The sequence below is a fragment of the Temnothorax longispinosus genome, chromosome 11, assembly GCF_030848805.1.
Source record: "Temnothorax longispinosus isolate EJ_2023e chromosome 11, Tlon_JGU_v1, whole genome shotgun sequence".
In the NCBI taxonomy this organism is placed as follows: domain Eukaryota; kingdom Metazoa; phylum Arthropoda; class Insecta; order Hymenoptera; family Formicidae; genus Temnothorax; species Temnothorax longispinosus.
Window position 1 is genome coordinate 537,560 of NC_092368.1, and position 17,369 is coordinate 554,928.

The 17,369-nt window shown below is 42.7% G+C and overlaps 1 protein-coding gene across 1 annotated transcript in view; it reads left to right on the top strand.

Moving 5' to 3' along the window:
* LOC139821768 (uncharacterized) overlaps positions 1–11,835 on the top strand; it is a 106,728-nt gene extending 94,893 nt beyond the window's left edge. The window contains exons 3-4 of the mRNA XM_071793076.1: positions 3,222–4,449; positions 4,693–11,835. Coding sequence (XP_071649177.1) covers positions 3,464–4,449; positions 4,693–6,001 — 2,295 coding nt within the window. The 5' untranslated portion in view covers positions 3,222–3,463 and the 3' untranslated portion in view covers positions 6,002–11,835. The remainder of the gene's footprint in view (positions 1–3,221; positions 4,450–4,692) is intronic.
* The last annotated feature ends 5,534 nt before the right edge of the window (positions 11,836–17,369 follow it).

Genomic DNA, 17,369 nt, shown 5'->3' on the forward strand with positions numbered 1-17,369 from the left:
GGGGTCGATGTCAATTAAATTATCCCCGCTGCGTTTCACACGTGATGTGACGGTTCCCCGACAATGAGAGATACACCACTGCCATAATCGATATAGTTGCTCGACTATTCATCAGTCATAAATGTCACAATGTAGTTGTGCAATAGTTGCCCTAAAATTGATACATTGCGAATATTAGCATTTTAATTATTTAGTTATGATTCATAATATGTAGAATATGTTTCAAGACTCGTAGAATTAATATATATACTCCGTGCGCCAATAAAAGAAACAAATTTATCCGAAGATAATACAGAAGAGATAACGAGCTCGCTGTCGATAATCACTTCTACCTTATCGTATGCATTAACGAAACATAAGGAAATATCGCAAGATTTCAATTCAAGTTTTTTCAAGTTAACACGTTTTAACTGTATTATTCCTCCGCTGATAACAGTCATAATAACGTTTAAAATGACGATTCACCATCTCGGATGGATGCCCTCAACGCCGTTTAGCGCTTCGTCTCTTTCGCCTCGTTTACATTTTGCCAGCGGAAAGTATTTCTGCCCATTTTGCAGTCGGGCAGCATTTTCTCTCGCCGAAATGGTGGTAACAATTAACGAAATACCTCGGAATCGGCATGACCGTTGAATTTAATCGCGACATTATCGTTACGGTTTTAATGACCGAAGGCGTCGTTTAACTCGCTCTTAAAGATCTGTTAAAACGACTCGCGTTTAGTACGTTTTTTTTCCGCCCGGAAACGAATTATCTTTCTGTCGAAGCTGATACGAGAGACGAGTCTCGCGAAAATAAGTTCATATAAAATATTGAATTTTTTCATGCGGAAGGAAAACCGTACGTTGAAAAGTTAAAATGCGTATCCTCCCAAGCCTTCTCCCAATACTCGACTTTTTCATTTTCAACCCTCATTTCCATTTCGAGCGATAGAGAAAGAGAAGCGTATTCCACCGTTTCGCATTCGATATTTACTGCCGGTCGCGAGACGCTAGCGCAATTTTAAAGAAGCCCCTTTAAGGGCCCTCCTTCGCACGCCCAAAGCGAGCACCGGCGGTTTACCGGGGACTATTTTCAACCCTCCGGGTTCGACAATTCGCATCCCGATGAAAACGTTTGCTGACTAAACGAGCTGCCGCGATTCCGAAGGCGAGCACGAAAAAAGCGGAATGAAGGAACGAATGCGAATGAACGAAAGAATGAATCTTCCGTGTCGCACACCATCGTGTGTTTTTTTTAAATGTCTTTTCACAATTTTTTTTCCATGCACGTTGCCTCACCATTTATGCGAGTTCGCGTTTACACGGCATCAAGTATGCATAGAGGCAGGAAGCATGGCTCGGCGATAATTTGCGAGCGCGTATTGAAAAGAACGTGATCCGACAGAATTATCGTAATTTCGATTTACGTTTACATGCAGGATGATTCTGGGTTCGGAAAATCAATGCTCTTATACGTATAATGCACATACATATACACACCTAGAAGTTGTATTTATATAATTCATATTATATATTGGATCAAATTGTATATTAATTACAAGTATGTGTGTGTCTTTCTACTTTACGTAAAAAATGTACATTTGTGCAATGACCGCAATTAAACTTAAGTAACAAATAGGGATGTGCGATTTTGCGATATATCACTAGCATGATTTTTTTTCTTGAATCGCGCCTGCGATATAAAATCGCACATCAGTTCAAAATTGCATTTGTAATTGTAAGTATTTATTCATTAAATATTCATTATTCATTAAATATTTATATAAAAAAAAGGTAAAACAAAACAATTTAAATGTTATAAATGTAACGTATTCCGATTACTAAATACGCTTTATTTTTAATACTATATATAGTTTAATCAATTTGTTTATAATTTGTTTCTCTTCATTATTCTGTAAAAATTTTTATCATAATTTTGTATCATAAACGGAATTTTGAATCACGCGTCATTTTATATCGCAAACTCTATTTTAAATTTCCTCTGTTATATAATTTTAAATTTCATGATTTAAAACAATCAAAATGTATAATAAAAAATTTTCAAAAATCGTAAAATTAAAAGTTACCTAATATAACGGGGGAAATTTAAAATAGTGTTGGCGATATAAAATAATGTGATTCAAAATTGCGTTTGTAATATAAAATTATGCACAATTCAAAATATAAGATACAAAAATAGAAATGCGATATATATCGCATTCACTGTGATTCTTAAGGGAGATCGCAATTTTGAAAAATCGCATTTTCTAATAGTAATAAATTACAAATAGGTAGAAAGACTTAGTCTGTCGATAATACAAATTATATGCAACACGTGATATTACGTGAACTGTCGAGTGGCGCGTCAATATCGTATCCGCGCGGTTTGCGTTTTCCAATGCCGCTCCCGACAGCGATTTTAAAGACACAGGGGGAAAAAAAATTGCAACTCACGCGGCGGCTACGACGACGAGGGTCAGTTGATATTGGATTCGAAACGTACGAGATCGGCAATATCCTTCCAGGCCTCTTCCCTTCGCATTCCTCGACCTCGGAGAAAGGCTTCCTCTCACCGGGCATCTCCGGGATAAAGCCACGAGAGGAATGGAAGGTTTGCATGCCACGCTGCGCGAACGCGCTCGATATTCCGATATCCTGATATCGGGGAGTGTTTCTCCTCGCGACATCCTTGCCTCCTCTCCGGGATATACACCCTCTTCATGGAATTTATTATCCGCTCTCAACCTGCGTTCTGTGCACTTCCCCTCGTTCCCTCATCCCTCGCGGAAAACCCTCGGGAATCACCTTACTGAGGATTCGGCGGTTTCTATGCCCCGATGCGGTGGCTGTTTTTCCACGAGACTTTCTAGACGAGGGAAGTCCTGATCCAGCCGAGGATCTCTAATAGTCCTTTCGTTCGCGGGAGCAAAATCCCTCGAGAGCAAAATCCCGTAATCAATTGTCGTCGGTGCACCAAGCTGATAAAAATTTTACACGCAAAAACGGCTTTCTTGAAACAACTCGCGATTACGAGCGCTCTTGAGATCGAACATTTCAGATCGGTGAGTCAATGAGTTAATTTTTAATTTAGCAAAATTATTCAGGTCTGCGAGTTCGCGATCTTTGCTGAATTTTCCCGCGAATTATTCCCGGGCTCGAGCTTGTCTACTTGTAACCATTTATCACATCGTGATCCAAAGTGCACCGTAATTCATCGGCTCGTTCATCTTATTGTTGCAGAGATCCGCCTCTCGGTATTTCGCGAGCTGATGACCTCGCAGGCAGTCGTGCACTCACCTCCGCATCGACTCGATCGAAGCACCGCAGTCTCCCTTCGGCAACGCTGAAGGGTCAGCGCGCGTGGCGGTGGTGGGTCAGCGAAAAATGCGATAGAAACGGAGGGATACGACTACAAGAGAGAGAGAGAGAGAGAGGACGAGGAAGAAAACGAGGTGGGTTTGTACGACCGATGAGAGAGCACCATGTGCTCGATCGTACCGGTCTGGCGGCGGAGGGCTGCCCTCCTCGGCACGATGTTGCTGCTATTGTCCTGGGGAACAGACGCGGCGGAGGGCTGCCCGAGCATGTGCGCGTGCAAGTGGAAGGGCGGGAAGGAATGGGTCGAGTGCGCGAACCGCGGTCTCAAAGGATTGCCGCAGGGCGCCCGAGAGGAGACGCAGGTGCTCGACTTGTCGGGCAATCATCTGGTCAGCCTGCCACCGGAATGCTTCCGCGCCCTTGGCTTGATCAACCTACAGCGACTCTATCTGGGCAAGTCTCAGATCAGTCGCATCGCCTCGGAGGCGTTCGTCGGCCTGGTCGGCCTAGTGGAGCTCGATCTGTCTGAGAACAAGATCGAGGAGGTGCCTACGGACACGTTCGCGTCCTATTCGAGCTTGATGAGGCTTATACTGAACGGGAATCCGATCAAGGAGATTCGCCAAGGCGCGTTTCTCCATCTGGCGCATCTGACCAACTTGGAGATCAGCAAATGCGCAATAGAGGTCGTCGAGCAGAACGCTTTCGAGGGCCTCCAGTCGTTGGAGTGGCTCCGGCTGGACGGCAATCGACTCACCTACGTGCCAGATCACACTCTGCCGCTCGGGGGAAATCTCAGGGGATTGACTCTTCACAATAACCCGTGGCAGTGCGACTGTAGATTGCGAATAATGCAGACCTGGCTGAAGGAGTCGGCGCCGGCGGCGCCACAGGAATCCGAACCCGTCTGCGATTCCCCGGCGAGGCTGCAAGGCAAGCAGATCAAGAGTCTTAAGGCCAACGAATTAGCCTGCCTGCCGCGTATCGATCTTCAAGATCACTTGGAGATCTACGAGGGCGGAAATGTCACTTTGAGATGCGACGTTCACGCGGTTCCGACCGCCAAGGTCACTTGGTGGTTCAACGGAGAACCGTGCGAGCTGCAGCACGAAAACAATTCCATGGCCGGCAGTATTTCTGCATTTCCGAGGTAAGCGAATTTCCAGCTCCTATTATAGGCCGGTATTCATAGTCAAATTTTATATTTAAGATCGTCTCAAGTTTATCTTCAGACGCAGTAGAGAACTCGTTTTATTGGCTACGGAGTATGTAAAGATAAACTTAAGTCGATCTTATATATAAGATCTGACTATAAATATCGGTCATAGAGCTTTTACGAAACCTTGTCTACGTTTCTTTTGTTTCGAAACGCGTTTCTCTGCATCTATTCTAGGTGCATCTATCGACAACGAGGCGGGACCAACATGAGCAGCACGCTGTTCCTCTTCTCGGTCGAGTCGCTCGACGAGGGCATCTACAGCTGTATCGCGGAAAACAGCGCGGGTTCTGCAGTGGCGAATCTTTCTCTCCGCGTGCTCTTCCGCGAGAAACCCACCGTGGAGCCACCTTCCGACAATCCTGGTTCCGGCTACTTGGTCGCGATTGTCGCGGGCGCGCTGGTAGGCACTCTTCTGGCACTGGGCTGTTTGGTGGGTAGCGTGATATACTGCGCGAAGAAGCGGCGTCGCGACCGAAAGCGCAATTCGAAAGCGTTGGTGACGCAGAGCAAATCGGTGCTGCCGATCACGAAGGACACCACCAGCAGCGCCTGCCGAAAGGGTAACGGTAGCCTGATCGGTGGTCTCGAACATCAGCAGATGGTTTCGTATACCGAGCGTGAGATCAATCGCGCGGCCACTTTGGAACGCCGGGAGCACACCAGGAACAATCACCTAGATCGGGATGCGTATTCAGTGGCAAGTCCGGTCGCCAAGTATCTGACCGAGCCTGATCTGATCAACGAGGTGCCTGAAAACACCGAGGTAGGCTACGGTCAGCTGTACGGACGGCATCATCAGCGTGCCGGCGGCATCGATCGGCAGGTCCTGGAGTACGACTCGGGCTATCCGCTGCAGCCCGATCTGCGACCGCCGCCGGTTCTGCCGCAGATGAGCTACCTGGATCAGGATGGCTACCCGCTCAATTTCGGCCTGCCCAAGATCACCTTCAGCACTGCCAGCACTCTGCCCAGGCTCCGGCAACGTATGTCGGAGCCAGGCTCGGCGGCCGCGCCGGCAGCCAGATACTCGCGCGAGGCGGAATTCCTCGCGAGATCACCGGGATACGATCCCATTTTACCGCGCACCGACGCCAGGTACACCGCCGAGGGTTATCCTTATCCGGTGCATCAGCATCAACACCAGCATCAACATCAGCATCAGCATCAACAGCAACAACAACAGTCACAACCGCAGACGATACAGCCACCCCCGCCGATTCAACCGGTCGAGCAACCGATTCAACAACAGCTGCCCATTCAGTCGCCAGTCTCGCCGGTCGCTGTTTTCCCGGAGGTACCCTTCATACCGTCACCTCCGGCGGCTTACAGAGGTGAAACCACCCCGCTGTCGCCGCGATCGCTCCTCGGCAAAACCGCTCGCGAGGCCGCGGCTGCGGCCGCCGCGAGGGCCGAGGAGATCCAACCGCCGAATCATCCGGAAAGTCCCGACGAGGGCTACGTGGGAGACGCCATGGACGTCTGAAAAATCCGAACCGAACGAGAGTTCGGGAATCGGATATAAGAAACGTGGGAAATACATCCTGGATCTACCGCGAATAAAATTAATACATCGTTTACTTTTTACGGGTTTACTCTCAGTTTTTATCTACTGAAAAAAAAGAATCGGATTGATCGATTTCTTTGCGGAAAACGTCGCAATTAAAATTTTTTGAAGATATACATAGAAGAAATCGTTTTAACGAGATTGTACAAACTTTCTTTAAAGTATACCAAGATATAGTTAACATTTGTTACTCGACTTTTGCCAAAAAGAATTTTATCTTAGAAGATTTAATTTTAAGAATTTACACATGTCGCACAAATATTTAAACATTTTTGTATTAAGTACTTCAATCATTTCGAATATAAGAAAATTAATTTGAGAAAAAAAATGTTCATCGTTTTGATGCAAAAATTTTCATATGAGTCAAGAGGGAAGACCTGTCCTCATTCTTTTTGCTCAACATATTGACCCAGCAGACAAAATAACGTCATTTATATTTGCATACAAATTTTTGAGTAATTTTTATAATCTCCTCTCATTATGCGCGCCAAGGATGGAGACCTAAACGAATAACGAGATATCAGCATCAAGGAGGAAATCTGTCCTCGTCATGGAACCAGATTAATTCGCGGAGAATAACAGGGTCCAGGATGTGATTGGCGGAACAGGGCCACCCGAGACGGCACGAACAAAGGACTCGTCCTGGCGGCGGAGACGTAATAGATTAATCAGAAGGCATGTCTCGAATGTCGCTGCGGTGCGCAGTCCTCGTCAGAATCGGGGGAGAGACCGGCGGAGATATTCGCGCGGTGGAACGCGGTGGAAAGCGGTGGAAAGCAGCGGAACGCGGGTGATTCTTGCGCTCCGCGTATTCGAAGGAAATCGACTCCGAAAAATTTACGCGGGTCGCGTTTAAACGCGGAGAGTGCTTTTTCGGACACACCAAGATGGCGGGGCCGGATTTATTTAAACGGCGTGTCGCGCTTGTGAAATACGACGACGTCTTTTGGACGCGATCCAAGGAGAAACGTTCGGTCGCGTTGAAAAGGAACCAAGATGGCGTGACTGATCCTTAAAGTGATAGATAAATGTTTGGCGGACTCGATCGAGTGAAACGCGCCCCATGGACCCCGAAGGCGCGCTTTCAGCATCGCGAGCGAGAACGTGACTGGTGCTCAAAGCGGCCTCCTCCGATGGGGATCCGCTACGAAAATGTGAAATTAATTAAATTTAATTGTTCATGTTGATCCCTGAGACTGAGACGAAGTCTCCGCGATAAATCGATTGCGGAACGAGCGAGATGGATGTAAAATAGTAATAAAAGGAGACTGTTCCCTTTTAATCGTAAATATTATAAATATTTGACAAGTTTTATATATTATTTGCCACGTGTCTCCTACACACAATTTTCAAAAACTGTTTTGCAGAATTATTGTTATATTAAAAAATATATAACATATTTATTGCTGTTCCTTTTGAACGTATTATGGTTGATATGATCTGGTCGCTTCAATTATTCTTAATGGCTCTTGGATTACTCCGATATGGTTTAAGATCGACAACAGCGTTATATAGCCCATGGCACATGGGGTGCTCGTGACTCGGAAATCTGCTCAAGTCTTTTTTGCATCTCTTTTCCTCCCTCGGCAGTATTCTGTTCTGGACTTATAGAATAAATGTCATTTATTTCTCTTGAGGACCCTCTCGATCCTGGCGTTTCAAGGCGGAGACGCAACTGTAGCGATTCTGCTGTAGTGATAATAATGTTAACTTGGTGTTTAAGATTGGCGAGATTAGGAGCGCCGCGATGGCGCTCGACCTGATGTACAGAGACCGTTGAGCATACAGGATGTTCTGAAAACGGTGTATACCAGAATCGGATCGGAGCGGGGAATTTCGAAAGCAAATTTACCTTCGAAAGAATTTAATCTTGGAAATCCTCTCTATTCGAAAGTTAGGAAGAGATCAAGATTTTGTCGGATCAAGAAATCCGATATTGAATTTTATTTCTCGAAATGTTAAGAATTATGATTTACTTAAATAAGTTTCACTTTATTGCCTCGTCGTAGACTATTTATTTTGCCGAAGAAGATTTTGCGAGTTAATTCCAGCTCCTCGGAATGGTATACGTCTCTTTTGGGACGCCCCGTATATCTATATATATATATACATACACGTATATATAAATATATATATACAAACACACAACACGCATAGATATATACATATTATATGGCGCGTACACTAAAAAAAAAAACCACTAAGCGACGAAAAATCGGTGAAAGTAGTTATTTTTTAACGGTGTCTTCGAGATTGCGATTCGAGCTGGCTTCGCCCTCTCAAGTAATCAGTCGATCTCTGCAGTCGATAGACATGCAACGGGATGGAAATCAATCGGTATTGTTTCTATAAAAAAAAGATTAAGTGTAACACTTGTATAAATTTGCGTGTATAACATCAATCACTCAGAAAACGCTGATGAGTTGATGACGACTTATCATAACTGCAAGGTGGCGCCGGACGTGAAGACGGAAGAATGCGCCCCGAGAAAGCGCCGAGTCCTAGGAGGGTCCTTTCATCGTCAGAAGTACCAGACGAGGAAACTGGTTTCCTTTCCGTCGCCGTAATCACGACGCGATTCACGGATGAACAGTGTTTGCCTTCCAGTCTGGCGACTCGCGAGGATATAGAATCCTGCCTGTGTCCTTTAAGCTTTGCCGTCGAGGTAACTCGAAATTTGTCTTCGCCTTCGAGCTTCGTATATAACAATATTTCATCTTGTTCCGGGGGCAAGTAATTTATTTACATTTTGAGAAATTTCAGGCAAAACGAGAATGTTTAAGACAAGAAGTGAAGAGAAACTTCTTAGTACGGCAAGGAAAATAAAAAATTGTTTATTTTAGTTAGTTAAAATTTAATGTTTTGGACCACGTCGACATCTGACAAACATTTTACAAGTAAATTAATAAAACAGATGTTTTTAACCAACAGATGATTGAAATTAAAATTCTTCTTTTTATTGAAATATAAATATATAAGCATTAATATTTTTTGACTGAAAGGCAATTAATAATAAAATTTGTGCGATATTTTTAATAACCAAGATACATTTAAATTTGATTGCACGTTTTCAGGATCGTCAACTTTCGAAATTTAAATTATATCGAGTTGCGAACGTAATTTTACGCACTGTCGAAATTCAGCGAAAGGAGTTCTGTGCGTTTATCGTTCATTTAATTAGAACTTTTTAAACGAGCTCGCCAACAAGAATAACTTCAACGCGTGAGGTCAATTTTGTGAATTTCGATTTATTTGCCGTAAATGGGCAGACTATTAGTTCGTGTTTTTGAAAATGCAGCAAAATTGGCGGCGTTTGGAACCTTCATAAATATTAAATAAAATTCGACTCCGGCAAAAATGTATTAGAGCCTCCAGCAAGATCATTTTGAAAACATTTTTTTTTTCATATTAAATCTTTTTTTTAATTTCTTATTAATATCTTTATATTTATCTCAATTTAGGAAAAGAAGAAAATATACGAAATATCGTTTAAATACTAAATATTGCGTTTAAAGCGCTGAGAAGTATTTCGGAAATTAAATAATTAGAAGACGCATTCATGTAATCACGTTTCATGTAATCGCCATTTCCTTAAAGAATCACCTTAAAGGACTTCCTTAAAAGACTTCGCATGAGGTTAAATAAATAACGTCGTTAAATCGAGTTAAATTACACGGGAAAATGCAGTGTACTTTCTTGAGGGGAAACCTTTTAAAAATAATTATTTCACTTCGTACATTAGATAGATTAAAAACGGATAATTTTATACTTTTTAAAGAGAACTAATTTTTTTGAGATTGTCCTTTTCACAGGACAATCCTCCTTTTCACAAAAATTTTTCATAGACCACTCTAGGCACTTCATGCATATTTATTCGCATCGATTAAAATCTGGCGGAAGAAAAATAAAAATCCCGACACATTCGAAACAATTCCTTTTTTGCAAAAAAAAAATTTAAACTAGGCAGTCCGAGTCTTTTTTTCTTTTTAGTTTTTACCCCAACGCCGTGCTTTCAGAGATTCGCTTTTTTTTTCGCAGATAAAAATTTATCATCGCAATCTGTCGCTTCCTTCTTCGTGTGTATTTATTTTCGTCGAATTGACGAACGAGCGGTTAAACGCGGGAACAAGAAAAACACTAGCAAAGTTTAACGATCTTGCTCGCGAGCGATATTGCATTCGCTGGTTTGCAGCTCGTCTGAGTTAAACGCATTCCACTTTTTCCCATCGATCCCTTTTTACTTCTTATTTATTCCTTTTCGCCCGCACGCGCGCGCGCGCGCGCGCTAATTATAACCGCGGCCACGAGCTTGCTTGGTAACGATCTCGCTTTCTTTTTTTTTTGTGGAAACGCGACGGAAAGCTTTTCCGGATTTTCCTCGAAAATCCGCGGAAAGACACGAGATATACATTTTTCGAAATGTATTTCACACAGGAGGAAATTATGCGAACGGGAGTTATCTTTACGTAGAGATAATTCTCGATTGTTTCAATGACTTTTCCGCGCGACTTTTAATATTTTCGGTGCGGATGGACGGCTTGCTGCAGGAACAAAATTCCGCTCTGATAAATCGGTCGAATTAAATTTCGCAAGGAAATCATACGCGCGGAATTTCATCGTATAAAGGCTTAGCGTCCCCGAGATCGGTCGTGAATATTAATCGGCTTTTCCTCTCGCCGACTCGCGCGCGGTGAAACATTCGCGCCGCTCCGCGCGCCGCGCCGCGCCAGGGAAAATCTCGCGAGGAAGGCAGCCGCCCATCCTATTAACTTCCCTCGCATTCACAACGTGCTACTACGATGCTTTCCGGTAAATGTAATCACACGTCGATGCATTAATCAGCCGCGCGGCGACATTCATGGTAACTTCATCCGTCGGATATGCACGTCAGTTGGAAGTTGCGAGGCCGGCGACGGTGGGACGGCAGTGTTTCTTGGTTAAATTGAAAATGTCCCTTCAGGGGGACTATCGGAAATTATTAATGCTTATTTATTTTTAATTTAGATATTTTAATGATCTACATTTTTTAATCTCGTGGCTCCTGGAAATGTTTGTTTCGGAAGATCAGACGTTATTCACGATGAAACAAGGATAATGCGCAAATAGCCAACCTTGATCTTGTTTATTCGTTCTTTTTAGAGCATGTCTTGAGAGAAAAATATTTTGCAAACGTGGAGTTCATAAATTTTCATGTTGCAAGATCGATCAGGAAAGAGTGTATGTAATGGAAAGATGGCGAAGAGAGAGAGCGAGCGAGAGAGAGAGAGAGAAAGAGAAAGAGAGAGGCTAACATTAAGTATACACGAGAAAATGAGGGCCAAAGCCACATTCGAATCGATCTCCTTCGAATCCACCCATCCTGCCATTCCACTTCCCTCCTCCCACCACGTAAACCCACCTCCTTTTCTCGACCGTAAAACTCCCGCGAAGAGTTACGACTCTCCGACGCTCGCAGCACAATCTTGCATATATGGACAGGCGCACATATACACTCATTTACGTACTTACACATATAGAAACACAAAAACACATATGTACACGTGTATATGTATACATACACCGACACACACAGACACACATACACACAGTTGCAGGTACACATGATGTTCCGAACGATTGAGCAATACGATTTGTATTACCGTGTATAACGTAATGTATTCGATTCTGCACATGTCGTATGTACTTTGGATGTAGCGAAGGATTTTTCACGACTGATATGAGATTAAAGGAATAAAGATAGCTTTTGTATTAAATGTCTGGTTCTGTTTTTATACGCGCATTTGCATACACAGCATTCCCGTTCCCATTTCCGCTACTGTCTTCGTGGAAGAATTACGCAAACGTTCCTTCGTGAACAATCCCGATCAACTGTATGTCACGGTGATACGAAATTACGAAAAGTATTTTTTATCATTTTTACATTTTTCATTACAAATCTCGGATTTATTATTTCCATGAATAAAAATTATCATATGAGAGAGAGATGTCTCCATAATAATAAAGGTGTATTATCAGTATTATTAATAATTAGATCCATTCAAGTTTAAGAAAATTATTTTATAATTAAGAAGTCAATTGTTTGTCAGTTATAGTGATTACTTGTATAATTTATTAAATTTTGATGTTCGATTCTTACAATTTTACATGTATTGTATGTGCGTATATATGTGTTAAAAATTTGACATTTTTTAATCCATAAATTACTCTGCGCTGTCATTCCTAAAACTATTTTTAATTCAATTTTGTCATATCACATTTTTCTGAAAATGCCACTGCAAAAATGAATCTGTCAGCCGTTTGTATCCGTCTACGCTATTCGTACAATCCTGATTGTAATATAACGATGTTCAATTAAATAGCAAGACAAAACGAGCACATTTAAATGGTCGCGATAAGGTTACTCGTATGCTCGCGAAGGAAATCGTCCGAGAGAAGTGCGGCAAAATAAAAGGATTTAGGAAAGAAATGTGCGCGACTCGAAAACACGCGCATAATTCGAGATATTTTTGCTGTTTCAACTTCGCGTTCTATGATTTCATGATTTCCATCTAACCCATTGCCGTTTAAGAACGTCAGACTTTTCTGGTTACACGCCAAGGAGAAAGAGGACTTTTGTCTGTAGACATTACAAAGAAAAACTACAAAGTATCTTATATCCGGCATCTCTCCTCGGGAGAGAAGATCTCCGAGGAAACTTAAAAAGTTTTCCCTTCCTCTATCTATAGATCGCAGGTAAATCTAGTATACAGGGTGTTCCATATAGATAAGATATCTCGCGCGGCGCTATCGTATTTCTTGTGAAAAAATAAACACCTTCTCTCTCGCCAGGCCCTTCCGGAAATGCATCGTTCTCGAGATATATTTCATATTTTAATATGCCAATACACAGTGCATTTGATATATTACATTAAAAAGTGAGATATTTCAAAAGCGATGCATTTTCCTGTAAAATTTTACCATGGGAAAATGATGCTTATTTTTTTATAAGAAATATGAAATATATATCAATTTGTATTCAACCGGAACGTTGCAAAAAGGGATTGATGTGCGAAATTAACAATACTTTATTGCACGTATAGGTGGAGGGAAACGATTTCGAAAGTGAAATAATGAGAAATTATTGAAACCCAGAGTGACGCGCCTCGTATTGCGCGCGCGGCGCAATTATTTGTCGCTCGCGACGACACTAATCGATGACACGGACCCGCCTCGCGTAATTCTCTCGCGAGATGAATCCGACGTTTTATTAATGTCGCGGGTAGAGTTTTAATTATGAACGCGCGGACGTATACCGAATGCATGCAGTATCATGCTTAATACGTATTGAAAGAGATGTTATCGTATAATGTTAGCATATACCATATATATGTGTAATACTCGCGCATCTGCTAATGCAAACTGAAAATTTAATCAACAACTGATAGGCTAAATCGCAACAAATATTTTATAGTGAATTTAATCCATTATAACTGTTTTCGCATTCGCAATATGAAAGCATTTATTATTGTGCGCCAGAGGCTTTTAAATATATTTTCAGCCTATATCACAGCATGTACGCATTGCGTTTCCCACGATTTCAAAAAAATATTTTCACCGCAAAAATCAAATTTATAATAGAAATAAAATTCAGAGCGGGGGGAATAATAAAATTTACAGTACGAAAATGAAATCTACAGCTGTGTCGCCCGTTAGGAAAATGTCGTGAGATTCGCATGGCAAAATTCCATCATAATCAATGTTCCTTCGCGTCGGTGCGTCTCAGAAGTTACGATATTGAAATCTCTCGCAGTGTCCATTGCTCAACGAAAATTTTATATAATTAAGTCGAATCGACCGTCCTCGTTCTCGTATAATAGAGACATTTGTCGCTCGCAGTTCTACGAAGCTACGTGTGCGCTTTGTACTCAGTAAATTTATATATTCAGCGGAGACACAGCATATCTTATTGTTGTTTCGTCATTTTATCGGAAAAATTTTACGTGCCGAAGAAATAGAATTCACGGCTGCGGAACGACGACGACGGACGACAACGGGCGCGAGAACTTACTCAGGAAGAAATGTCACGAAACTCGTCGCGCAGTCGATAATCTTTCACTTCGACGCTCTTCACGGCAGGGTGAATCGTCTCTCCGTGGGTTGCGCGCGATGCGAAGCTCCTCTCTTCCGCGCACCGTGAAAATAATTGGACAATTTTTGGTCGTTACACCGCCAAAGTCTTGATCTTCCATTCCCTCTCCTTCCCCTCTCATTCGAGAATCCGCGCGTATTTGAAGAAACTTTCTCGGAGACTCTCCAGTAAAATCCGACTCTGGCCAGAGTCGTTCAAGCGAGCCACGTTAATATTCGGACAAATGACGAATAGGATGAAAGAAGGACGGCGATTATTCTGTAAAATAATTGGATCGGGGAAACCGACGTGAGTTTTGCAATATTTAATGACTCCCATCATGGTTCGTTTGGTCTCAGTCGACTAAAAAAAAAAGAACGCTGCGAGAAGGAAAAATTAGTTCAGAAGAAAAATGATTTGCGAGAATCGGCGACCTAGTTTAATATAACGTCCACATCTCGAACAATGGGCGTAATAATAACGTTTCACTCGTGCATTAGAAATGATTAAAGGTGTTCTGAAAATGGTTAACAAATCAGCAGCGCTTAAAAAATTCGTTATTGCTTACTATGAATCAATATGCATTGTTACGTTTCTCTTCCAATATTCAGCCACATATTACTCCGCGCAGAATATAGGTCCCTCACGTGCGCGCGCTAAAGGCAACATGCAAATTTGTAAACAAATGAAATTACAATAACCGTTCAAACTCGCATTAAATTGCGCCGCGTTAACATAAAATTACGTATTTATGTCTCCGATGTGTTCGACCTTTCGCTCGCGGTTATGAAAAAATTTGAGCAGGCTTACGATTAGGCAAATGGACTCGACGCGAACTGCACTATAATCTCTGCATTAAACTTTGCAAAAATTTCGCGTAATAAACATGTGGGATACACAACAGTTTTTCGGAGTAATATTTTTGTAATTGCAAGTCCCATTGCACGATACAATTCAAGCGTCTCCAGAAACCCGTGACGCAAATCCTATTAACAGCGCTGCGACGCAAAAAAAATCGTGCTAACGCGGGCGAACGAAATGGCGACTCGCAATTCAGAAATTCGGCCACGCGGCGCGACGACTGGAAATCTTCCGTAATAATTTCTCGGCGACGCGGAAGCGTCGGCCGAGTTTTACGGCGCAGCCCCGACGGCCGTCCCCCGCCCCCTCCCTCGTTCGTCGCCCATCGCCACGAGCTATTTAACCTCCCTATCTCTCTTTACGGATATTAAACCCTCTGCTGGGGGTGCCCCGGGAGTTCGTTGTATCGAGCAGTCGAAAACCAAGTGAGCTTTCAACCCATCCGAAACGTAAAACGCCGCCGTCCGATCGTCGTCCATAACTGCGAGGCTGGCTGGGGAAATTGTAAAGTCGCGATTTTTAATGCGGGCGCCATAAAAGCGGCACATAAAACGAGAGAATCATACGGAGCAACTACGGTCGAAGTAAACGACGACGGAAATAGGCCGACGTATAAGAGTTGTTTATTTGTTTAATCCTCCCCGCGCCCGCGCGCGCGCTTAATGGATTACATTCTGCTCTGTCGGAGTCGATACATTCTACTCTGTATAGGATTAAAGCGTTGTGAAATTAGTCTTAAGCACCTGTCTAATCAGAGATTATTGAGAGATCCACAATGCTAAGACTATTTGCAGAACCAACGACTTGTTTATAGAGATTGTCTAAAGATCTATATATATCTATAAGATCAGAAGCATATTTTGTTGAAATATACAGGACGTATCATAAATCACGCCCCATCTTTGAAGAATGAATTGGCAAAATAAGTCGAAAATCAGAAATAATCAGTCGAAATTAGTTGGAGTCTTCTTTAAAGAGTTACAATCAAATAATCGAAAAATTTATTTGGATTATTATTTTTATTTGAATTAAAAGTTTGTAATTGTTTTGATAACAATAAATTAAGAACTTATTAGAATTATTCTGAAGAAGTACTATAGATTAGAAGCAGATATACTTTAGAAATTATTTCCAGGGATGGGGCGTGACTTATGATACACCCTGTACATCTTTATCGCGTAAGAAAGATCCAAGAAATCCAGAATATGTCAGTTCCAGTTATTATTTGATAGCGATATTGGAAAGAAGAAGAAGAATCGATTAGAAGTTTGGAAACTTACCCAATAATCGCATCGGCCTTTTTTTCCTTCCAATGAGAGAAGCCCGAACGATTCTATTACGATTGCCCGTGATAGAAACACCAGTTTGCTTCCGGTCGGCCGACACGTCGGAAGTCGGTTAGCAGAGGGTTTAACGTCCGTGAAGAGGTCGAAAGGTTAAATAGCTCGTAGCGAAAGGGTTCGGCTGTCGTAAAACTCCGAGACGGAAATCTTGTATCGACGCTCGTTCGACTCGACGAGCGAATCGAGTCGTTTCGAATGGTCTCGGGATCGCTCCAACGATCACCGGATGCGTCAACGGGAGGCGAGTGAAGCGAATTTCGAAACGATCGAACAAATAGCGAACTCGTTCGAAACTTCGCGATGCGCGATGACATTGCTGTCATTATTGCGTTATCGAAGCGCCCGCGCCGCCGCCGGTTATGTCCTTTAATGTCGCGAGTAAATTTCACAATCAGTAATGGAATGAACTGCGATCTGAATATCACTGGAATAATAAAGCATGAAACGCGCGCGAAAATTCAATGAAATTACGTAATACTCACAAAGATCTTTTTTTTTTTTCAATTTTATGCGTTTAACACCGAAATTAGCGACGCAATCTGCAACAACGGTTTATCTGTAATAAATTAGCGATTGTGCGAGCAAAAGGATGGCGAAAAGCGGCGAATGGAAGAATAAATTATTAACCCCCCGTTCTTAATGGGGTTTTTTTTCTCACCCCCTTCAGAGATTTGCCCCAGTTTGCCGGAGAAATAATCTGCTTCGGCCTCACCGCGAATATTTTAAGCGATTCCGATGTCGCGAATTATAAACAGGAAATTAAACGGTGCGCTCCTTACAAACGGGTCATGCAAAGTTTCTCTCCACCGTCGCGCATCGGGGGACCACGTCTCTCTCTGTCTCTCTCTCTCTCTCTCTCTCTCTCTCTCTCTCTCTCTCTCTCGCAATCCCTTTTCTCGTTTTTGTCTCTCCTCCCCCGATTCGACGTAAATGCCACCGACTGATTCCAGGTTGCGAGCGGGAAATTAGAGCGCGA